General features: G+C 51.4%; 1 protein-coding gene across 1 annotated transcript in view; it reads right to left on the bottom strand.

Annotated features, from left to right (window-relative positions):
- Positions 1-3,885: 3,885 nt before the first annotated feature.
- Ky (kyphoscoliosis peptidase) overlaps positions 3,886-25,170 on the bottom strand; it is a 44,047-nt gene continuing 22,762 nt past the window's right edge. The window contains exons 6-11 of the mRNA XM_076868546.2: positions 24,610-24,692; positions 20,885-20,993; positions 19,636-19,753; positions 10,827-11,015; positions 8,916-9,106; positions 3,886-6,288 (exon numbers count right to left, since the gene is read on the bottom strand). Of these exons, the coding sequence (XP_076724661.2) occupies positions 5,393-6,288; positions 8,916-9,106; positions 10,827-11,015; positions 19,636-19,753; positions 20,885-20,993; positions 24,610-24,692 (1,586 nt within the window). The 3' untranslated portion in view covers positions 3,886-5,392. The remainder of the gene's footprint in view (positions 6,289-8,915; positions 9,107-10,826; positions 11,016-19,635; positions 19,754-20,884; positions 20,994-24,609; positions 24,693-25,170) is intronic.

Below are 25,170 nucleotides of genomic sequence, written 5' to 3'. Positions count from 1 at the left end.
TAAACGGTCAAAAGATAGATCTAAAAAGTACATCTATGTGCACACCTACTACATTGAGATTCATTTTTTGAGAAGGTTGCCAGTAGGGTTGTTGATCCTGGAGGACTATAGGGGGATGATGGCTGAGCCATGAGTGTGGTTAACCTGATTTTCAAGGTACATCTTGTTCACCTGCAGGCAAGGTTTCCTTCTGGGGCTCTGCCACTGTCCCATTCTTTACCAAGGAGTAAGGACTTTTGCACCAAGTCCATTTAGAGAAAAAAAGAAGGAAACTGGGTTTTTTGTTTTTTTTTTTCCCCTAATGAAACCAAAATTTTATTGAAGACCTACCTTTTCTATCAGTTGCCTGAGCTAAATAATGCTTTCTCCAAAGACAGTGAATGTCTTTCTGGGAGTCTTTCATGAAAACCTGTCTCAACGCAGCCTGGTTAACTGGTGTTTCCACGGGAGGCCAACATGGATGGAAATGGAACAGGTGGAGCTCATCTCATCACAGGGGGGCCACCAAACAGCATGACTGAGATGGCAGACGGCAGGAGGACCTGGACTATGGGGCTGCAGGTTGGGGGAGGGGAGGGAGGGGAGGGGGAAAGGAGGTCAGACCTGGGGGGCCTTTGCAATGGACCAGATTCCATCACCAGGGCCTGAAGGAGTCACCGGTAACCCCCACAATTCTGACCTAGGTATCAGGTGGAAAAGGGTGCATTGACTGAACGGGGGGGTCCAGGGGGAGTTGGTGATCTGGGGGAAGAAAGTGACTTCTGTTCTGCACCTTTTCACTTGGAGACGCCTGTGCAATATTCAGAAGACAGAGCCCAGCTGCCTTTCAGTTTTCCTCGGTTCTGCATGCGAAATCAGAGAGGACCCACATCCTGTCAGAGGCTGTTGCTTCCCCCTGGCCCCTCTGCTGGGCTCTCTCCAGCCCCTTGCCCCCAGGCAAGAGAGGGGCCAGCTGCACAGTCTGCCTGGGGCTCGAGGAGCAGGCTCTTAACGCAGCGGGGCCCTTCAGATGTTCTGCAGCTGACAACCCCAGGCCCCGTGCCTGCCAGCATCTGTTCACACAGACACAGCTTCACAAACTCTCCGGACTGGAAGGGACGTTGGAGGTCATAAGATTCCAGTCTCCCGGTTGGCATTTTCAAACTGCTCTGATAATGCAAGAGTTCTTCCTTCTGCTGTACAGCGTCCGTGTCTTCTGACCGCCCCTGAATATATTGTTAAAGACACGGTCCCCCCCTCCCCGTGAGGCTCACTCCCAAGGAGAAGCATGCTTGCAATGTCTCAGGCTTGTGGCTCTAGCAGCAAGGAACACGACAAGCCCAGATTTGGGAACACAAGTTCTTTTTGTCCTTCACACTACAGCTACGAGAATGGTCTCCATGGTTACCGCAGCTTCTCAGAGGTGTCTCGATTTTCATTTTCTATATTCCTCTAAATGTCTAATTTATGAATAATCTGTTTAGGTAACCTGCTAGAAAGTTCCTGCATGTATATGAATATCAAGAAACAGATATTATGTATTCAAAAACCAAAAAAAAAAAAAAAGTAGGTCGACAGGCATTTTTGGTATATATATATTTTTTCTCCCACTATAAAAAGCAATTTGGATTGACTTAAAAAATTTTCAAGTTAAACAAGATTCAATGAAAGAAACATTGCCTTCATGTTCTTCAAAGGCATGTAAGCCAACGAGGGGTAGGAGCTAACCTAATTATGTTTTCTTTAATGTGGAATAGTTATTTGCCTGACATTTGATTTGCATTCACCATCACATTCAAATGGCTGGGACATTGATTTTTTTTTTTCCTCCTGTTCCCTTTGAACATGAAAGTGTTTTTTGTTTTTTTTTTTAATTTTTTTCCCTCTTATGAACACCGTGATAAAAATGGATCGATAATTACATTGTTGGATAAAAATGAATATAAATTTTATTGGAAAACACCAGCAAAATGTGGGAACAGCGTACATACACTACAGCCACGGGCCCACACAACTCAATGTGCACGTTATGAGCCATAATCAGGTCTCTAACTACTATTTACTCTAATGAAAAGAAATTATAGACCTCAGAGGAACCGATGTGGGCCACAGATGCATGCCACCTTTGAAATCTTTGCCAACAGCGAACGATGGGGCAATAATGTGTTTGCTGTGAGCAATCCGGTATACTGCAAGAATTAATTGGTTTAGAGAGAAACTAATCCTTCCAGTGAGCAGGGCATCTAAACCTCCACGCTATTGCTTTTCAAGTCTTTTGAGAAGAGAATCTCACAAACTTTTTTTTTTTTTTTTTGGCAACGTGTTCCTCCCGCTTGACAACAGGAAATAGTTCTTGAAGTCTAGCCTGAATCCCTCATGCTTCAGTTCATTGATTTATTTCTCTTTAATCTCAGCAGGCTGTGAGGGGTTTGTCCTGGTGGAACAATGTAACATATGGGGGGGACTCGCAGTGATCCCAATCAGACTGAAAACAGAGGCCAGCTGTGCTCCTGGCACTTCTGAAACAAGCTGAAAAGAAGTTAATTGCGGTGGTGGCTGCCACCCCTCTCCTCTGCCCCAACATCACTCCCCCACCCTTATGCATCCTGGCACCCATCCTGGGACTTTCCTGCAAATGCTCTGAGTTTGATCAGTTTCGGTCCTTCACTGGCATAGTCATGAGCATGATCAAAGCTGCCCCCATCCAGTCCCACGTCCAGCGTTTCTGTTTCAGAAAGGGATTTCCGGGCAAAACGCTCTTAATTCTTAACCACCATCTCTTCTCACCACGCCAGGCTCCCCTCACAGCTTGTGCATGGCAAAGACGGGCTGGGTGCACACACGCGAAAACGCCGAGAAACCACGAGAAAAGCACCCAGTGATTTTTAACATAAACACTCCACACTATTTTTTCAAGTTTTTTTGCCTAAAAAAACCAGGGAATGCATTCCCTCCTCGCTGTTTGCAGCGCCGGCAGCTCCGCACTTCGACCACCAGGTGGCGCTCGTGCCATTCCACCCGCCACGGGGAACTCGTGGAGCAGGAAACAAAGATGGGGATTTGAATAAAAGCCTTCAAAATGCAATTCCGAATTCCTAGCTTGAGCAGCGTGCGTGTAAAAATTCATGAAGATTGAATTTCGTTTCATGTATTTTTACTTCCGTGAAAAGAAAGGCAGGTGATTTCCTGACTGCGCCCACAGCTGTCTTTACAAAGGGGGTGCCTGGTTAAAGGAGGAGGGAGGGGCTTGCGGATGCCCGGCGGGTGCTTTGAGAGGCGGGGCCTCCCTCCCTGGTGCTGGGGACAGCTCCTGTTTTGCTGGGTAGCATCCTCTACATGCTCCAGAATGTAGGGCTAGCTGTGACCATCAGCGCTGCTTGCAGTGAGTGACGTGAGTCACCGAAGGCACTTATTATTTTGATGAAACGCAGCGCATTTCTTTCAACCCATAAAATCAAAGGTCTGAGAAAAGGCTGTTTTTCAGGGTGTAAACACTCCCCTTGTTTCCCTGGGATGGTGCATAGTGGTTAAGCCTCCCGGGCCTTTGTGCATTTTTCAGGCATGAGTGACACAGTGCTGGGTGGCAGACCCTGTTAGCGGATGCTGGACACAGGCCAGGGCATCTCAGCCTCCCAGGGAGGATCCATCTGGTGGAAGTTGGGCACCTTGTAACCAGGCTCTGGGCCAGGTCCATGCTGGGTGGCAGTGGGAACCTAAGTGGGAGGGGCCCCAGGGGATGATGGACTGAAGTATTGGGAGCCTGAAACTTCAGACAGACCTGGGGCCATCCACCCTGAGCTCTGGATGGCTGCGACTGGGCCACCCTGGGTTCACTTGTGTAGCCCCAGCATCTGGCGCAGTGCCTGGCACTTACCAAGTGTCCCAGGAGCATTTGTGAGGTACACACCTGGCGGATGAATGCAGAGGCCCCTTCCTGGGCTGGCTGGGGCTGCTGCTGAGCCTTGGGGCATGTGGAGCGACTACCAAGGATGGGTGCTAGGTCGTGTCAGCTCTCAGGGACCTGACATAGGCAGGGGCAGCAGAGACGAGCAACCCAAGAGTTCATCAGGGCCCACCCCAGAGTGTGTCCATGTGCCAGGACCACATGGGAGTGGCCTCACGGGGTCTTTCTTTGTCCTTCCCTCCCTGCTGCCCTGCTAGAGCCAGTTTTTCCACGGTTGCCATGACAACTTCAGCCTCAGTCACCGCTGAGGGTCAGCTGGGCAGTTGGGGCTTCTCAGGACAGGCCTGAGCAAGCAAGGGGCCTTAAACTCCCCCCACCACCCCCACAGAAGGCAGGATTGGCAAAGGCCAGGAGTGTGTGTCTCATCGCAAAGAAAGACAGAAAGATGGGATAAGGCTTTTCCCCTAGTACAAGCACAAAAATTGCTCCCAGGACAGATGCCCCCAGTTTGGCAGTGTGGTGGGGACTCTGGACCAGGCAGAACCCTGTTACCACCCGAGTCTCCTGAGAACTTCGATATAACACATTGCTACGCATTCACCCTACCTCCTACCCAGGCACTGGTCTCTACCGGGGTTACCAGCAAGGTTCCCGAAAGAGTCGACCTCTGGAGGCTTCCTGGGAGGGCAGGGGGCTGAAGAGGGCTGGGGGCAGCCCCAGGCTTTAGGCCAGATCAACCGCCCCGCATGTTTGTAGGAAGTCCCATAGTCAGGCCTCGCAACCTCAGACTCGGGTTGCAGGACTGAACACCACCATCCATCCTCCAGTCCCTGCTGGGCACCCATGAATAGGTGCTGGGTCTGCTCTCTGCTCTCGTTGTCCCATTCCTGGCTACCCGCAGGGACCAGGGATGCATAGACTCTAGCCAGGTGGGAGTCGGGTACCTTCCTTTCCACATTCTCTTTATTCCAGGGCTTTTGAAGAGCAAGGAGTGGCTAATAAAGAGGCAGTGGGAATGCATGAGATGGCCAGACCCCAAATTCCCTGGGTCCAGGAGCTGCAGAGAGATACCATGCGCTACTTGGAAAGGGTTCCATGATTTGGGGGTGACCACCTGGCAAGTCGTGCTCCTCTGGCCCATGGAGGAGAATTCTGTAAGTATCACGCAGAAAACTTGCAGCCTGGACCGCAGCCCGGCTGTCCCACATGAGCCCTGTTAACAACAATGGTAGCGTTAGCACAAGAAGGGGGCATCTGGGTACTGGGGTACGGTTCACAAGACCTTGGATTTACATAGCACCTTTATATTCTAAAAGGCCTTGCCTGGGTCCCTTCAGCAGTGGCCACACTGAGGGAAGCCTTTAGGATTCAAATATCTCAGCACCTGCAGCGGAGCAGGGAAACCGAGGCAGAGGCCTAGAAATGATTTTGTGCAGACTCAGTGGTGTCCAGGGCTCTCTGCACTTCCCCGGGGGGCCCTCTGAGGTGGTGTGAGTGGGGTGCAGGCCCTCACTGGGCGTTCACTTTGTATTTCAGGATGTAGGAGTAGAAGTTGTGGTTGGCATTCTCTAGCACCATGACGTAGACTTCCTGGCAGCCGGCAGTGCTACAGCTGCCCTCCCAGTAGCCCTCCTGGTTCAGGGTCAGGGGCCATGTGTCCTGCCCCTTCACCAGGGCTTTGGCGATCCCGTGCAGCTTCAGTTTGAATGGGACATTCCGGTTGGCAGGAAGCACGCCCGACAGAGGTTCCAGCAGCTCATTGTCCTGCCCCCAGTTGCCAAAGCTCTCAGGGAACACGGGCCAGTTCACCTTGGTGTTGGCGCAGCACAGGAGGTAATTGAAGACAAAGATGTAGTTGCCGGGCTCCTGCCTCTTCTTGACAAAGATCTTGAGAGCAAACTTGCCGGCATGGGGCAGCTGGACTTTCAACTCTGTCCTCTTCTCCCGGTGCAGCTGGAAGATGTAGCGGCGCTGGGTCTCCTCGGTGATGGGGCCATCATCTCCGTGTAGGGAAGCCAGCACGCTGATGCCCTCCTCCACACCAAAACTGACAGAGCAGCGCCCATCGCTGGTGTGGATGATGGGGTCAGGGTGGGAGGGCTTCACAATGCCCATCTGCTCTGAGAACCAGCTGGGGCCCACGGGCTGGTGAAGCTCTGCCGGCAGCCGGACACCCAGGTCCACGTAGTTGCACTTGATCGTGTACTCCAGCACCGAGCTATAGATGTCGGAGTTGCCTTTGGCGAAGATCTGCAGCTTGTGGGTGCCCATGGTGGGAGGGTACACGTCCAGCTTCATGCCGTTCTTCCTGAGGCTCAGCAGCCCATGCTCCTGTTTGCCATTGAGCATAAACATGAACAGCGTTGGGGCGCAGCTCTCAATGGTGATTGTGGCCTTGCCGTTCACTGTGGAGAGAAAGGCAGGGGTCAGGTGAGATGGGTCCAGCGGGTGCTTGCGTGCTGATACATACTTAACATACTAACTCTAACTTACTGGGTTTGCCCATTTCTGTGGTGTGAATATTTCACCAAGATTGACTTGAACCAACTGAGGTGATGTTACTGAACATGGTATAGGCCAACTGGTAGAGCTCCTCTACCCACTTTAGGTGGATCTTTTAGAGAGAGCTGAGAGCAGGGGTCTCAAGAAAAATCTGCCTGCAGCTGCATGGGCTCTTCCTACCTATTTGATGCACATTAGATGAAGGTTGCCTGGAGTCTTGGCCTGATTCCAGAGCCGGGGAGAGGGTCAAGGGGCAGAAGGGCACCATCTTGTTCAAGTCTTAGGTCTTGCTTTCACACCACTCCTTCCAGTATCTGTACATTATGGCTCAACAGCTGTCATGTCAACACGGTCCCTTAAAAACTTTACTCTTGGAGACTGTGCCCAGAGGGTGAGGGTGAGGTGCTTCCCCTGTCCCACCCACTCCTTCTCACATAGGCAAACCTGAGCCATGTTTCTAGGAATGGGACCTAGAAGACGCAGTGTGTGCCCCTGAGGGTCTTTTGCATACCCTCTTCCTTGGTCTTTTCCCTTGCCCTGACATTTTTAACTCCTCTGTCCTGGCCACTGTTTTTAAGGAACAGGTTCCTGGGTTTTGCAGCCCGTGAGGACTCACCTACCTGCCCTCCCTGGCTCCCAGGACCTCAGGGAGGGGCAGTGATTTCTCTGAGTCTTGCCTCACCTTCACCCAGAAGTTGACCCGCAGCCCCAGCCCCAGGATTCTTCTCAGCCCTGTCTTATAAGTGGGCACCAAGGGAGCTCCTCCACCCCAGCTCTGTCCACGAGTGAAGACAGGGCATCTGATCCTTGCTCACTGTGAACCCTTCCCCCAAACCTGGCCAGACCTCAACTTAAAGGCTCAGCTGTTAAGAAGCCTGTTCTGACCGTTCAGGCGAACCTGAGTTCTCAGGAAGCTTCTGTCCTGACCCTGGCTCTCTTCAGAGAACTCATCAGGGTTGTAATTAATTATGTGAACATTTTTGTATAACGTCTATCCTCAGCTGGGCTGTGGGGGTCTTTGGGAAGGGCCTATTCTGCCATGTTTTAGAGCCTGGCCACATTGCCTGGCCCAGAGGGTTCTTAGCAAAAGGAACAGAATGGCTGAGAAGCCTTTAGTAAAGGACTGTCGACCTTCGGGGCCCTGGGTAGAAGGCATGGCGTTTCCCCACCCTCCGGGGCTCCTGCTTCCCTGTCCCCATCTGTGCTCTCTCTCCACCCCTCTTGGGGTCCCCTTCCTTCCCTTCCTTTTTTGTCCCCCTCAGATTCCCTCTTCTTTCCTATCCCAACTCTTATGGTAAATTGCTACCATCAAGAAATATTTTTTTTTTTTTGATGTGTATCACAAATGTCTAGAATAAAGTTTTAGATTACTATAAATTAAGAAAATCTGGCATTCACAATTTTCTGTCTCGCTATGAGGCAAACTCAACTCAGGGACATTAGTTTGATGCTGTAGCCAGGTGGATTCTTTCCTGTGGCTCAATGACCCACAACAGACTGAACAGGCCTCCATCTGATGCAGGCGCAGGAAACCGATTCTCAAAAGTGAGCAGCCTCACACTGTTATTTTAGCAGCAGGAGCTGCCAGGCATTTGTGGCTGTGAAGAGAATGCAGGAGCTCAGCCTACTGGTTAAGGAGGCCCCTGTGGGACAGGAGAGACAAGGTGGCCACAGCTAACCTGAGGGCATGTGGGCTTCCTGTCTGCCTTCATGGCCCTGCAGAGTGGGGTGGGGCTGGGGGCCCCTCACAGGTCACCCTAGCTGATAGCCAATGTGAGATCAGTTCTCCGTCCAGGACGCCCCCTGGTGGCAATGCTTTGCCAAGGTGTGGGAGATGGGCCCACTGCCTTCTGAGCCCTGCAGGATGCCCAGCTGCACACCCAGCCCTGGAACGTGCGCTGGGCCCCCAGGGAAGCATGAGAGACAGTCCTCTAGAGAAAGGCTTTCGAGGCCTAGACCACACTTCTGGCCCCTCAGGCTTGGCCCTTCAGGCTCTGTAGAGCTGCCCTGGCCCCTCTGGGCAGGTGCGGGGGCAAATGTCAGCCCTGGCCAGCTGTGGGAGATAGCTAGGTGCACTGCCCTGGGCCTCAGGGAAGCTGGTTTCTGTGGGGCCCAGACATGCTCCCTGCCTGAGCCCAGGAGAACACAGCAGTCTGGTCAGCTTTTGTTGGGCTCCTGAGCAGGTGGGAGTCTGTGGTCTAAGAGAGTCCTGTCCTCTGACACGTGAGCTGAGACAGAGGGGCCCCTCCAGGCCTGGTCCTGTGACAAGACAGGCTATGTGTCCTGCCTTTAGGTGCTGGGACATCTCCTGACATCCTTTTCTTATGCAAGTGTGAATGGGGGCTTCTGTCCTTGCCAATGTGACCTACAGCCAGGTCCTGCCCTGATGGTCTTGGCGGTCTGGTGCCCACACACCCATGTGCACCTATGGGCTCTGGCTAGGGCCCTGCAGGGTGGCCTTCTAGCAGCACAGAGCAGATGGCTCTGTCCCTGCTGCTGGGGCCCAGCCTGGCCACCTGCTCCGCGTTACCTGTTCTGATCATGGAAGTCTCTGGGTGGGCGCTCAGCATCCCCTTGTTGTAGAATTCGCTCTTGTGATACATGTTGTTCTCAAACTGCCTCAAAGACTGAGGAGGTTTTAGCAGTTGCCAGTTCTTATTGTCCGGGAAGTGGTCCTCGATGAACAGGGCGGGGTGGGTGAGGAAGTAGAATTCGTTGTAGCTGGAGGAGGAAGAGCTGGTCAGGAGCCAGGAGCAGGAAGCAGATCAACCACTCCCACCCTGCTCTGCAGGTAGCAGGGCTTATGGGGGAAACTTTTCAGGCTTCTTTTGATTGACACACTCACGGGAGGGACCCTGCTGGCACCCAATGGGAAGAGGCGCCATCTTTGTTCTGACATGGCCACTGGACTCCTCAGTGGTTGCTTTTGGACCCTGGAGCCAAAGCAGAGTCCCAGACTCCTCTTAAGAGAAGGCCATGCTTGAAATTGTGGCCTGTCATGAACGAACTAAGGTGTCCAAGGGAGAGAAATGGTTCCCCTCTCAATGTCAAAAAGAAATTTGAAGAGAATAATGTAACCTGTGGACCAGGTGCTGGCAGTAGAGGTGTTGGGGGAGGGGGGCAGAAGGCAAAGTGCTTGAACGTCCCACTTCCATGTCCCCCCATCTGTGCAGTGGGGACTTCTATGGCTCCTGGAGGCCAGCTAGAGGCTTTGAGGCCAGTGATAGAGACCAAGAGAAGAATGGGCAGGCTCATCCTGAGATGGGGGAGGCTCCACTCCACCTAAGGGGACCAGCATTCAGAGCATCAGAGGTGACGAGGTGTCTGTGAGCACATGAGCCCTGTGTGTCGGACACTGTGGGCACGTGACATGGGGTTTGTCACAGTGTGGGAGGGTCAGGACTGGAGCTGCAAAAACCAGAGAGAATGTTCTCATTTTTCTGAATAAAAAGGAATCTGAGGGCTGGGGATGTGGCTCAAGCGGTAGCGTGCTCGCCTGGCATGCGTGTGGCCCGAGTTCGATCCTCAGCACCACATACAAACAAAGATGTTGTGTCCGCCAAAAACTAAAAAATAAATATTAAAATTCTCTCCCTCCCTCTCTCTCTCTCTCTCTTTCTCTCTTAAAAAAAAAAAAAAAAAAGGAATCTGAGCCGGGAACAGTGGCGCACACCTGTAATCCCAGTGACTTGAGAGGCTGAGGCAGGAGGACTGCAAGTTCAAAGCCAGCCTCAGCAACTACCGAGACCCTGCCTCAAAATGGAAAATAAAAAGGGCTGGGGATGTGGTTTAGAGGCCAAGCACCCTTGGGTTCAATCTCTGGTACCACCAAAAAAAAAAAAAAAAAAAAAAAAGGAATCCGAGCTGCTGATGGACATCATGATCCTTCAGGATGTGGCCTTCGGAGAGGGCCAGGGTCGCCCAGACCACTTCAGGGTAAAAACAGTCCAGTTTGCAACCCTGCCATGATGTCCTTCTATGGCCCACGGGGAGTCTGCACCACCCACAGGACTCCTCCCCACACACATAGCCCTTCTTCAGTACACAGAGGAGCTTGGCATGTGAGGAGGGAGCGGGAGAGCATGCTGGCATCTGGGTATGGTGACACGGGCTGGGCCTGAGTGGGACTGCAGACAGCTAAGGTGGCCTCTCAGCCCTACCCTCTGGACCCACGCTGGTGGTGAGTGAGGGAGGCCTTGGGGTTTAGGCGGAGGGAGCAGTAGGGAGCCAGAGGAGGGACTTGTCAGTGGAGGGTGAGGTCAAAGAAAAGTCTGGGCCCTCCCAAGTGGCCTAGAGCTGGCTCCTGTCACAGCCAGCTGCAAGGTGAGGCCGCTAGCCTCTCCTCCTGCCCACCAAGCCTTCTCTACCTGTTGCCTCCTTCAACCCCATGTCTTCCCAGCCCACCAGCCAGACACCCGGTAGGAGGGAGACTGGCACTCACAGGAAGGTGAACTTGGAGGTGGCGGTGTCCACCAAGCCGCTGCCCCACGTGCTGTCCACCAGGTGCCATCTCCCCTCCAGGTGCACAGCATTCCAGGCGTGGTCAAACTCGCCAGAGAAACTCTGTCCTGTCTGGTAGCCGAAGCCCTTGGAGTAGCCGGGCACTGTCACGCACTGCACGCCAGCGATCCTGGGGGCGGGACAGGAGTCTGAGAGAGTCTCCTGCTGGGGCTGGTCCCCAAGTGGGACTGTCCATGGCCCCAGGTTGCAGGTCCCTCCTTTATCCTGCCTCTCACACATTCACAAGTGTGCATCCTTGAGTGCTTTATCTTGGGGGTGGGGACAGGCAGACTCAGTGCTGGCTGATCCTGCCACTGCAAACTGGCTGTAGTCCCTCCCCTGAGACTGTTCAAATCACTTCTGAAATGTCTCCCTAGAGCCTGCTTGACACGATCCGCCACTAGCTCTTCCACAGGAGAAAAATGAGGCCAAGAGTAAAGATGGTCTCAAGAATGGAACCAGGGAAATGATGATGTCCCTGTAAGGGAGGTGAAGAGAAGCTGGAGGAACCAGTGTCCTTAGGGGGAGCTGGTCATGAAGGCAGGAGAAAGCTGACCCCTACCCCACCCCCCGCTAACTTTTCCAAATATGTCTGCAGGCAAGCTGGTCTCTGCATGCTGGCCTAGGGAGCCCTGACCAGTTGCCAGTTCCCCTCAGGACTGATGGACAGGTCAGTCCTCTGTGAACATCATGGTGCATGAAGATCATTCACAGACTGACTGTCCGGGCCACCAGGATGTCTTGGGAGGAGTGGAACAGCTGAGCAGTGTTAGCCTGAGCTTTGGGGTCCTTTTGGCAGTGCTCACAGCCTCCATAGCACCACTTTCTGGAAGCCTGGACAGTGGGGAATGGCTGTTGATCGCCTCTGGAGACCCCAGAAAACCAGGCATGTGGAGCTAAAACTCATGAGGTCCAGGCCTGGGCTATGAAACCACCAAAAGCAAGACCTCTGACCATCCCGCCATGCCAGCTGGCCTTCCTCCCCAGCAGCCCTGCATCTCACATGGCTGCCAAGGGATGGACTGTGTGGATAATTCCATGGCCAGTATGACCCAGGGGCACTCCATGCCAGCCCTTCCGAGGCCTTTGTGTGAATTAGAAAAAGCCACTCCTTCCCCAAATGGGTTTTCTTGCACTTGTAGAAAATTGTTGTAATAAATGCCTACATCTACTCAGATGGGGCTCCTTTGGCATCTGACAAGCTGCCCAGCCCTCCACACAGTGCTGGTCCTGCAGACCTCTCAGAACTGAGTTTGTAGCTCAGGACTTTAGCCATGCCTGTTTCAGGAGGGTGGCCCTCTGGGGGCCCGGGCCAGGTCCTGTCATGGACCGACTCCGTAGCTTTAGTTGCTCTAAATCATAGGGCCATGGGCTCTCAGGATAGTGGGGTGAAATTGTCATGCATGTACTATAAGGACAAGGAGAATTTTCCCTGGGAAAACAAACATTGAATTAAAAGTTAGCAGAATATCCGTAATATTAAAAATTACTGATCGAGAGGTTGAGTCAGAAGGATGGCAAGTTTAAGGCCAGCCTCAGCAACTTAGCAAGAACCTCAGCAGTTTCATGAGAACCTATCTCAAAAATAAAAAGGGACTGAGTTCAATCCCCAGTAGCACCCCTCCCCCCCACATTATCTATACATCATTTGTTGAGAGTCACTGAGGTAAAATGTGGTGTCCTGAAAGTGAGCTGATTTTATTTTCCCTGTCCTCCATGTTACCTCATGTGCATATAATGATTATGTTAACACATTGGCTTTAACCCTCCTCCAACTGCAGGGTCCAGGCCACTCATGCTGAGGTTCCTTAGAGGCCTGGAAGTTTGGCAGCCTCTGTCCTCCACCCACAGTTTCATGAAAGGAGGTCCAAGTCTCCTTGGCTCTCCAGAGACCCTGGTGCACACATACCAGCTGGGCCCTGCGGGAAGGACTTTGGGAACCCTTGTGGGCACCCACTGGCAGGCAGACCCTGATGGCAGAATTTTCTACTGGAAAAGGTCAAAAATGACTTCCAGAGCAGAAGGGCTGCCCAGAGGCAGGAGGAGCCCATGGGAGAGGAGAAGAAGCAGCACCCACACTTGAAGAGCCAGTGACCTCATTTCTCTGCAGCAGGGTGCAGGATGGCAGGCTGGGCTGAGGGGATACTGGGCTCAGGATAGGAAGCCTATCTTATCATCAGCAGAGAGGGGAGGGTGGCAAGCAAAGCCCGAGGGGTGGGATGGAGGGGTGGGATGGAGGGGTGGGATGGAGGGGTGGGATGGAGGCATGGGTGGGGCAGTGGGCCTTCCATAGGAGACAGGGCCCCATCCACACAGAGGTTGGTTGAGGGGGAAAAAAAATGTTGTAAAAAATATTTAGGGAGGTAGGTTAGTACTTGTGACCTAATGCTAAAACTCTACAATCAGTGCAATGTCTGCGTGTGGGTAAATATGTGCATGCATGTAGAGCAGGGGGCCAGTGGAAATGAGAGAGATCCAGGGCAAATGTTACCAGATCTCCTGATAATGGGATTATGGGTGATTTTAATTTACCTTTAAAAATTTCTCTATATTTTCTAAATTTTAAGTAACAATTATGTGTTATTTTTAGAATTGGGAAAAATCCATAAATACTACTTAAAATTATATTCTTCAGTAAATGATTTCCCACTGTTACAGAGATGTCTGTGCTTAGGAATTTCCAGCGTGTCGTGGAGGGATGAGGGGAGCCCTGGGAACCCTGGTGTTTAGTGAACGGCTCATTTTGCATTAAGGTAAACTGATCTGTGCAGCTCTGGGCAAACTGCCTGCTGATGCTGGTTCCATTCAGAGCCACCTGGGGACAAGGGAGGAGGAGGAGGAGCATTTGGGATCCACATAATCTCCAGGTGTTGGTGCAAGCTGGAGATGTGGGCAGCCTGAGGTCCCTCTGCAAGAAGCCGTGTCGCCACCCACCCATCAAAGGGGTGAAGTGGAGAGAGGGTCTGAAGAACCACGTGGGGAGCAGTAGCGAGAGCCTCCCCAACCATGAAAAGGGCTGGAAGAAAAACTAGGTGGCGGGGACATCCACCCGGACTGCTCCAAGCTGGAGGGGGTGGCTGGTCATCAGGCCTGGCCAGGAAATCAGGGTTCTACTGGAAGGTTTAATGGTTGCTTCCAGTGTGACCTTGCCAGACTCATGATGGGCAAAAAAGAAAGTTGGCATTAAATGATCTCCAGGGGGTGATTCTCCTCTGACAGCACCAGGAGAGTCTGGGAGGGCCATGGGGAATGCCTGCGGCAGAAAAAAGATGAAAAAAAGAGAACTCAGCTGTAAGCCGCGCATTGCTTGACTATGACATGAGCATATTTTATTATCTGGCAGCCACGTGCAAGGTGGAGTGGGCAGAGGAAGTTATAATGTAAAATAGTGCTGATAATCTATAGTTTTCACACAAAATAAAGTATACTCCATATGTATCAGATAATAATTGCAGAACTAGTAGGAGTTTTGTGTCTAGCCTCTGGTTGCTAGTCACAACGACCCGCGACCCTTTCCTGTCATCAAAAGATCACTAACTAGCCATGTGTGGTGGTGCATGCACACTACTGGAAGCCCAGCTGTTGGAGGAACTGAGGCAGGAGGATTGCAAGTTCAAGGTCAGCTGGGGCAACTTAGCAAGACCCTGTCTCAAAATAAAAAATGATTTAAAGAAATGAAAGGCCACTAGCTATATAAATTATGTACCAAGCACTGAAGTAGGCACCAGGGGATCATGTACCGTGGCACAGCATGACATCATGTGACACAACACAACACAATCACATAATAAAAAACTCTTCTAATGAAGCTCAGTGGCTGCCCAAAAGCAGTTCACGGTGGGAGGAGGGTAGATCTTTGAACTGTCACTAAAATGCCAGTGTACAAGCATATCCCCAGGGAATTTACTAGAGGTGTGATCACTGCCAACAGGAGCTGGGAGAACATGGTAGGATGGACCAGCTCGAGAAATAGCTCCACCTGTTGAAGAGCTCAACCAGGTCTTCAGAGCTAGAACACCCCATATCACCAAAGGCCATCTACAACCATAGGCTGCAGAGTCTTTGCTTTTACTTTTGACAGTCTTTCCAACCCCCAAAGCAGGCTGCACAGCTTGAGGCTGATGAGTATCTCAAGCCGCAAAGGAAACAAGCAGGCAGGAAGCCCCAGGGAACTTCCAGAGGATCCAGAGAAAGCTGCAGTCTGGTCTCCAGCAAGTGCCAGGACACAACCAGAGGAACTGTGAGAGCAGGGGTCCCTGAGGCTGCAAAGAACTAGGTGGCTACTCAATATGGCCTGATAGAGATGGATTGAACACAAGTGCAGGCAGACAGAAGGCAGTGTCATTAGCCGGCTACCACTGGTAATCCCTAAGGCCACTGCAGGTCTAAGAGGGCATTATCCTTATGTTAAAAAGATGGGTGTTTCCCAGCTTAGTGCGGTGTATCCTCAGGTGTTAACTGAGCAGGTGTGTGGGGGGTCAAGATGATGAGATGGTCCAGGACCTGCCATAGACATCCTACGACACTGCTAGAGCCATGTCACTGCCAGGCTCCAGGAACAGTATGGCTGAAGGTGGGCAGGCAAGGTGCCCTGCACCCACTGGGCTCTGACCAACTCTCCCAACTCTGATCATCTTTGCCAGGATGTCTGAGCCAATCAGGAAAAAAGGGAAGGGGTGGAGGAACCATAGCTGTAGGTGAGGCAATGAAACATGCTTTTCTTCTGCCATTTTGTTGAAAATAGTGCAGTTTCTGTACTCTGCAGGACAAACAACCCTTGGCTTATCTTTCACAATGTATGTAACTGATCTCTCTGCAAAATTGACAGGGGCTATGTCTCTGCTGTGTCCCCTCTTTCCCCTTTTCTTACACTACCCTCCTGGCTAGATCAATAACTTCTAATGATAACCTCACTCAAAGGCATTTAGAGCTCCTCCTAACTTACGACCTATGAGGTCTCCTCTCCAACCAGTCAGTTGTTCAGAGAGGAAGACTGCCTGACCTGGGGACACAGAGTGAGCTAGAGGCTGAAGTGAAACCAGGATGCAGTTGTCCTGAGGCACACGGATGGACAAAGAGACTTTCTGTTGCATCAGGCCTTTAGTAAAGCTTTGAACTTTGGTCTTCACCTGTGAACTTGTGGGTGGTGGGTTGAGTAAAATTAAAGCTGTGTTTGTTACAGAGATGTCATTCACCTTTGTATCAGAAAGGTAGAGAGAGTTTAGATGTCCCTTTCAGGGGGCTTTCATGACAAAGGGAGATTTGCAGTAACTTAAATTTATCCATCTCCTGGGGAATCTGCATCTCTCAGGAGGCTTAGATGGCTCCTTCCTGTCTTTGGGGGCATTTGGATCCAAGTCTGGTCATGCGGACCAGAAGCAGCCATCTGAGTATGCATGCCCCTGCACTTGCTCTCCGTGGCAACTGGAGGATGGACGACTGGAAAGCCAGATGACATTGGATTAGTGACGACCACCCAGTCTCAAAGCCTCAGACTAACCATAAGCTCCTGGTTATCCAAAATCTCTGGAAATCTGCTAGCTGGTGGTGCTAGAGAGAATTTAAAGAGGCTGACTCCGTAGCAGGAGCCTAGGGAATTAACCTTGGCCCCTGCAAAGAATTAGGCAGAATCAATTCAGGCTGTGGGCCGTCAAGGTGAAAGGGAAGAGATTAACATTTGATAGAGAATCAGAAAGCAACTGAACCAGCAATTATTAGCAATAGCACTAACAGAAACAAAAAAAAACCAAAACGTCATGTCTAGAACTTGAGAAACACAATGAGGAAATGAATGATGCTATAAAAATCTCTGAATTCCCCTCCAAATTACTTTATTAAATCAGTCTTTAATGAGACCATTACAAGGAGGCGGACTGCCCTGGTAAGAAGTAATGATGGTCAGATGGGTACAACTCTTGCTAAAAGGCCACCCTGTCAACCAATGAGGGATAAATCAGCAAGTGTGGATTGCATGTCTTCCGTGGTTAAGGAATTGGCTGATGAATTTACAAACCTTCGGCAGTTATTTCAGAGGTAAAGGGAATTGAGAAAGTGAGGCATGGCTGGATTACTGACCTTTAAGGCAGAAGTTAAAGGAATTTGGGGGAATCTGTGAGCTATTTCTGCACATCCTGGGCAGCAATGAGGAATTTTGTGCCTGCTAACTGCCAGGTTGAAACTACCTTTAAGTGATGCAAAATGTTGGGATGGATTTTAATGATCGGCTGTGGGCCAGAATACGGCCACTGCTAAGCATCTGGATTGGGCCAAAAGCTGACAGTTTCACTCAAGACAAGTGTCAATTTTCTTGAGTCTATGTGGGCTGGCGCAGTCTGTAGGAAAGTTCCACAGAACAAAAAAAAAAAAAACTCCAATACTCAAGAAAGACAGGACTTGTTTAAAAACAGCAACTCCAAAGTCAGGTGACCAAATCCCAAACTGCATGTCCTCACTCAGTCCCACAGTCCTGCCAGGTAGGCAACATGACTCCCCAGGTAGGCAATATGGCTCCCCAGGTACAGATGGGAAGACTGAGGCCCTGAGAGGTTCAGTGACTTACCCAAAGGAACAAAACAAAGAGGTGGTCAAATGGGGACTGGAACTCAGGTCTTTTGGGCTTCAAATCTGGGACTCCTACAGCATGCTAGAAAGCATGTATTAGATAAAGAAGCATTTCTCTTAGACTTAAAACAAACAAACAAACAAAAAAAACCAAAAAACTAACCAACCCATTGTTTTCAAATTCGCAAATCAGATGAAAATGATCATATTGTGAAAGGCTGGGAAAGAAGGTGACAAATTGCTAGACACAGTGGAGCTAAAAACAGACTGGTAGTTATTTCTTATGAAAGAGAATACACAAGGGGCTGGAGTTGAAGCTCAGTGGTACAGCGCTTGTCTTGCACGTGTGAGGCACTGGGTTCGAGTCTCAGCACCGCATACAAATAAATAAAGGTCCATCAACAACTAATAAAAAATGTATTTAAAAAAATGCAACTGTGCCAGGAATTGCCCTTCATTTCCTGTCGTTTTGAAAATACTTATTGAGGGCCTACTGTGTCTAGGATTCTGAGATGAGTGTTCACAGGGAGGCAGGAAGAGAGGGGGCTAAAAAGATCCCCAAAGTCACGTAAGAGTTCTAAGACATAAAGGAGAAATGAGCACAGCCGCGCCTAGACACACAGAACGAAGCCTCGGAAAGAAGGTGACAAATTGCTAACAGCGTTATCTCTAAGTGGTGGCATTCGGAGGCACTTAATTCTTTTTCTATTCGCTTTGTGCACTTTATAGATCTTGTACAATGAATAATTTTTTTTAAAAAAATTGAAAAAGTTATTAAATGAAATCATAAAGCAATGCACGAGCCGGCGTACAAGGTATATGCGGAGGACCTCCGGGAGGGGAAGGTGCTGTGGTCCCAGGGTGGGGCCTGGAAAGAAAGAAAGGAGCGGGCAACAGCGTGATGTCAAAGGGTGCAGGGGCTGGAGAGAGGGTTGAGGTCAGATTTTGGAGGACATTGTAGGATAGTGTGAGTCGTTAGTGGAATTTGGGAACCCAGGCTCAGGGCAGCCTGGGGAAGGGAGGTGGGTGAGGATCCAGTTTCCTGGACAGACATGTGAGTAGGGGTCTGGCGGTGGCAGTGAGAACATGGAGGAGTAGAGAGGGCTACACTGGCGGGGTAAACAGGGGTGGCTAGGGTGACTCTCTGCACCCTAAGCTACCCTGGTGTGTCAGAGGTGGGCCTTGGAAGGGAGGGAAGGGAGGAGTGGAGCTGGTAAGGAGTTTGGAACATCTCGGAGGCCAGGTGCATGTCTGTGTTTTGCACGGGGTGGGGGCTGGGAGGCAGGACAGTGGGGGAATAGGTTGCATCTCCACTACGAGTACCCTGCAGCTGCCTGAGCCAGAGTGAGGCAGCATAGTTGCCTGACTGTGGGACCGTTTGCTGCTGCTTCATCTCCATCTGCAGTCCTGGTGCCTGGCACCTGGGTGTGTGACCAGCTTTACTCTCAGAGGCCTGCGGAGACACAGGCAGCCAGGTGTTCCTTTCCTGGGGTTAGGGCTCTCGGGAGGTCCCAGGACTGGCTGTTTCCTGTGAGAACACAGCACACTTCAGAGAGGGAGTCCCCGGAAGCTCTGGGGGTTGGCAGTGTTCTCTGAGCCTTGATCAGTCTTGAGGTCACTGGGAACTAGCAAAGGCCCATCTCCGACTCAGGCCAGTAACCTGGTCATCCGCTCACTCCCAGAGCCCTGGAAATAGTGCCCCAAGACTCCCAGAGAAGCTGTTTCCTGCTTATTCAGCTTTCCATCTGACAGATCTTTTCAGGTAGAATTTCTGTTTCTCCCATGTGAGGACCCCGTGCCAGCCCAAAGGACAGCCTTTCCTAGTCCCCTTGGTGCCAGCAGCCACATCCTTTGTTCCCAGGCCTGCCATTCTTTAACCTTCAGCTGCATGGAGAAGGGAAAAGGCAGAAAAAGGGGCCTTTTATAACCAAATTATCTCTGTGCATTCATTTGCCATTATGTTAATGCCTCACGAAGCCCGGCAGATGGTACAAAGTCAATTATGTTGGTGTTAAAAAGGGAGAAATTGACCTTTTCAGCACTCACTTGGATTCCAGAGCAGAGTTTGCAAACTCAGGCTTCCGGGCCTGGCATGTGAGCCAAGGCACACAGCTCTTTGGAAGAAGGAGAAGGATGGGGTCGGGTGGTCAGCCCGGAGACTCCTGTCCCTTGCTGGCCACCTGTCATACCTGCACATTCTTTCAAAGAGGCCAGCATAGCCGTCACAGTTGGTCTTCTGGGTCCGCAGAATGTCAGTGGGCTTGAAGGCCTGGCGGTCCTTCTCCTGGGCAGCCTCAACGTCGTACTCTGGAGGGCAGAGGAGGGGACAGTGAGGAACCAGCGTGGAGCCCGGTGCAGAGGTGAGAGGAGGCCTCACTTCCTCTGGATGGCCCCCATCCAAGCGTGCTCTGGGCATCCCAGGCCTGTGTGGGGAGCGGGCCAGTGGGTTGAAGGGAGCCAGGCCCCCAAGAGCTAGCCAGGCCTGGGAAATGGCTACTCAGTTCAGCCATGGGGAGTCCTCCTCCCATACTTTCAACTCGCTCTGCACATACCGGTGATTGTGCAGGCAGGGAGAGGATGAGCAAGGCCAAGGCAGAGAGGCACTTGGTTCTCAGGCCTCTGATGAGGGCTGTGTGTGCCTGTAATAATAAATAAAATAAATAAAGGATCTATTTCTGCTCCTGGCATTGCTGGAGGGGTTGGGATGGGAGGAGACAGCTTCATGGCTCTATGCTCAGACCTTCTGCCTATGTCAGGTGAGTTCATCCTTTAAGCTGCCTCCAGAGAACAAAGGAAAATCCTCATGGCAGCAGGTCAGGGAGGGCCTGGCTGCTCCTCCTGTCAAAGGACTCAGAGTCCACCACATCCCCTGCTGTCCACCCTTTTATCTGTGCTTTCAACACTCCTCCAGGAGCAGCCTCTGCTTGCAGCCCCCTCTGGCTTGGTTTGCCCTGTTGAGGCCCCAGGCTGTCCTGTGGAGAGCTGTGGGCAGCAGCACAGGACCAGGTCCCCTGAAACGGCCTTTGGAGACTGGACTGAGACCAGTGGCCAAGGTCATCAGCATGGAAGCAGGGAGCAGGAAGCAGGGAGAGGAGAGCCTGTCCTTCCTGGCACAGGTACTGTATGAAACCTCTGGGTGGCAATGACTTCAGGTAGCCAGGACTCTCCTCAACCACTGGTCATCCTTCTTGGAGATCACTTCCTGTCCTGGGTTGTTATCTCTGTGGAGCAGGATCACAAGGAAGCCAGGACCAAGGGAAGGCTGCTGCTGGGTGAGGGGTCTCCTTGGTTAGTCTTTGGCTACTCAGTTCAGCCATGGGGAGTCCTCCTCCCCTACCTTCAACTCGCGCTGCACATACCGGTGATTGGATGGGAACAGGGGGCTACAGAGACTGACTTCTAGGGTTCTAGAGCCAGTGTGCTACACCATGAGCCTACCTATGTGGTGACAGATCCAGATCCAGATGGCGCGGACCCTTTCCAGATCACTGTGGGCCTCCTGGAGCAGGTCACTCACCAGCTCATCCAGGCCACTCTTGACTGTCACCTGGGGAACAGGACAGGTGTGCTGCATTAGGGCCTGGAGGAGGGTGGGGGAGGCCAGCACCTGCCACCTGCAGTCAGGGCTGCTAGGGAAGCCAGAGCTGAGGTGCAGAAGGACAAAGGCTGGTTGAGGGGTCAATTGCATGGACACGGGGGTGCTGGGCAGGGAAGGGGTGCTGACCAGCTGAATCACCAGCCCCAGAACCACCATGGGCTTTTCTGTAAAGATCCACCAAGATCTGGGCATCTGGGAGGCTATAGCGGCTTCTAGTCATGATGAATACTCTGGAAACCATTTATGAATTCAACCTAAATCTGATCAAAATTCTAGAAGCTCTTTTGGATGAAATGAAGAAGTCAATCCTCAAGTTCATGTGAGGTTACCAGGGATTCTGAATAGCCAAAGCCAATTGTGCAAAAGAAAGAGCAAGATGGATGGACTCACCCTTCCCAGTGTCACAACTTTCCGTAAAGCTAATCCAAGCAGTTTGGTGCTATTGTAAGAATCATATAGACCAGTGGAATAGAACTGAGAACCCAGAAGTAAACCCACACATCTATGGCCAATTGATTTTTTTTTTTAAGAGAGAGAGAGAGAGAGAGAGAGAGAGAGAGAGAGAGAGAGAGAATTTTTTTAATATTTATTTTTAGTTTTCGGTGGGCACAAAATCTTTATTTTATTTTTATGTGGTGCTGAGGATCGAACCCAGTGCCCCGTGCATGCCAGGTGAGCGCGCTACCGCTTGAGCCACATCCCCAGCCCGCCAGTTGATTTTTGACAAGGGTACCAAGTTCATTCCATAGGGGAAAGAGTAGTCTCTTTAACGAGTGGTACGGGAACAACTGGATTTCCACATGCAAGAGAATGAAGCTGGACTCTGCCTGACACCCTGCATAAAAGTCCAACTCAAGATGGATCAATGACCCAAATATAAGAGCTAAAGCCAGAAAACTCTTAGGAGAAAACATTGGGGTTCATCATTATGACCTTGGATTTGACAATGGGTTCCTTGATAGGATGTCAAAGACCCAAGCAAAAGAAGAAGAAATAGATTAAATTGGAGCTCATTAGAATTAGAATTTTGTGAACTTTAAAAAATATTGTTAGCTAGGCAAGGTGGCGAACATGCATAATCCCATGTGTGCTACTTGGGAGGCTGAGGCAGGAGGATTACAAGTTGGAGGCCAGCCTTGTTGACTTAGCAAGAAGGGCCTGGGATGGAGCTCAGTGGTAAAGTACACCTGGGTTCAATCTCTAGTATCCCTAAAAATAATAAGTGTGAGCACGACTGTGGAATAATAGGAATCCTGACACTTTACTGGTGAGAATGTCAAGTGGAGCAGCTGCTGGAGACAACATTGTGGTGATGATGGGTCTGAAAACTGAGCAGAGAATGAGCAGATGATCCAGCAATTCCCCTCCCAGAGAGATCCCCCCAGAACTGACAACAGGGGACTCGGACAGATACTCATCCACCTATGTTCACTGCAGCATTAATTCATGAAAACCAAAAGGTGGAGATAACAGAAGCATCCACCCAACACAAAATGTGGCACAGGCACACGATGGAATATTATCCAACCCATAAAAAGGAGGAATTAAATTCCGTGCATGCTACCACATGGTGCCAGATGAAATAAGACACAAGGACAGCTGTTATGTGATTTCACTTAAGCGAGATAGCCAGAAGAAGCAAATTCATTGATGTAAGCAGAGTTGACCAGGGGCTAAGGAGGGCATTGCTTAATGGGACGTGGGACATGGGACTCGGGACGTGGGATGTGGCATTGTTTAATGAGCGCAGAGTTTCTGCTTGGGATGATGAAAAAGTTTTGGAGATAGACGGTGGCAATGATTGTGCAACATGTGAATGAAATTAATTAATTAATGTTAGTGAATTTTCCACTTAAAAATGAATAAAATGAAGCCAGGCATGGTGGCACATGCCTGTAAATCCCAGCCCCTTGGGAGGCTGAGACAAAAGGATCCCAGATTTGAGGCCAGTCTCAGCAACTTAGTAAGACCCTAAGCAACTTTGCGAGACCCTGTTCCTAAAACAAAAAACAAAAAACAAAAAAAGAGCTGGGGATGTAGCTCAGTGGTTAAGCACCCCTGGGTTCGATCCCTGGTAGCTCCCCTCCAAATGAATAAAATGGCAAATTTTATGTTACATATATTTTATCATTGAAATAATAATAAATATGATAAAAGAACAAATGGGCTTTTCTACAGAGACCTTCCGAAGGAAACAGGCTTGAGAAAAGCAGCCCTGACCCTGTTCAACTCTTGAGAAAGGGTGGAGCAGCTCCTGCCTGGGGCCTACGTAGGTGTCTGTAGGTGTCCCATAAGTGTCCACACCTGGCCTCAGGGGACTCCCTGACTTGCTTTCACCTGGAGCGGTTCCATCACTTACTTGGGAACTCCCAGGCCCCACTTTCTGGCCACTCCTACCACGCTGGTACTTTGGCCTGGTGGGGAGAACTTGGAACCTGCTGCGGGGGGAGGGGGGTGTCTGAGGAGGGGGGAGGGGGGTGTCTGAGGAGGGGGGAGAGGGGTGTCTGAGGAGGGGGGAGGGGTGTTTGAGGAGGGGGGAGGGGGGTGTCTGAGGAGGGGGGAGGGGGGTCTGAGGAGGGGGGAGGGGGGTGTCTGAGGAGGGGGGGGGGTCTCTGAGGAGGGTGGGGCACTTGGTAATGGCCACCGGAAGTGGGGTGGATGAGACAGTGCACAGTGCCCAGAGCCCAGCCAAGGCTGGAGAACAGTGGGTGGCCCGGAGGGAGCCAGGAGGAGCAATGCCCCACCCTCCTTGGACCCTGGGCCCCACCCTTTCCTCACGTGGAGCCCTGGCAAGGCCTAGGCCTCCCGTGAGGCCAGGAAACACTTGCTTACTGATGAGGTCCTGCTCTTCCAGGTCTCCTGCCTCCTCCTCAGTCAGTGTCCTTCCTCTTCTGGGTCCCCACCCCTTCCTTCCTTTCCTGGCTGCCTTATGTCTTCCTGCTCCTCTACCTTAAAACGCCCTCGTAATCTCTTTCCCAGTCCTGCCAACAGCCGGCCCCCCTTCTCTGACAGCCTTCTGAGGGTCTACTTTTACCTTCTGTTCTGTCCTTCACCCACTAGTCAGAGAGCCCTCCAGTCCCCTCTGAGGGGGCACTTTAGCTCTTCCTCTTGCCCTCCCACCCTCCTCCAGACATGGGTAGGCCTGGGGTGGAGCCCATGGCAGCTCTTGCTCTCGGGGCTGAGCACTGCTGTGGTCAGTGGCTCTCACCGTCTGCATCCGTGGCCCTCCCCCATCCTCTCCATCCTTTCCTCCATGGGCTGCTGGCAGAGCTCAGCAGCAGTGACAACCAAGTGGTCAGGGCCAGGACACAGCAGGGCTGGCCAGAGGGGCCTGCCAATGAGCAGCTCTGGGGTGTGCTCCCCCGGTGGATGCATCAGGATGGTGGGCAGGGTTGGGATGGAATGCCTTTGGTCCTAGGCAGGGCCCTTGGGACATCCAAGGCCGTGAAAAGGCACCTCTGGGGCCATCCAACCAGGTGACTCAGGGTATGTTCGGGAGGAGCCCAGGTTGGGGAACTCCAAGTCAACTTTGGGAGACTTTGGTTAGAGGGGCCATCTCTCCTACCTGTGAGGCATAGGTGTCCAGTTTTTCAAACTGCCGCAGGTCCAGAGGCATGGATTTCAGGCTGGACCGGTCCCAGGGGTAGGCTGGAAACACAGAGAGGCTGGGTCAGTGACTGAGACCCACTGAGGAGGGTTGCTGGACCAGTGCTCACTATCTCTTTGAGGAGTTGTGACTGCCCAACCTTTAACACAATTCCCAAGAGCTGTACCTCCTAGAAGGGTTCTTTGGTAAAATTAGTTTGAGAACCATGGCAATTCCTCTAGTCCTCCTGGATATCCACGGGGAACACAGGCCTACCTGCAGAATCTGGCAAATCAGCATTCAAGAGACTGGCTTCACCTCAGTTAATCCAGCAACCCCCAGACGTGTTGGCAAGGGAATTTCCTTCTTCCCACTATTTTTCAACAGATTCTTATGGGAAATGTCTAAGCAGTGCTGCTAGCTCCTGACAAACGCAGGGACACAGGGTCAGCGCCATGGCCGTGTGCTGGATGAGGTACTGCAGAGCACCCTGTGGGTAGGAGGGCGTAGCAGGGCAGACTATCTGGGTCCCATAGGGTG

This window comes from Callospermophilus lateralis, chromosome 10 (assembly GCF_048772815.1).
Source record: "Callospermophilus lateralis isolate mCalLat2 chromosome 10, mCalLat2.hap1, whole genome shotgun sequence".
Classification (NCBI taxonomy): Eukaryota; Metazoa; Chordata; class Mammalia; order Rodentia; family Sciuridae; genus Callospermophilus; species Callospermophilus lateralis.
This window is presented reverse-complemented; position numbering and strand designations above follow the sequence as displayed.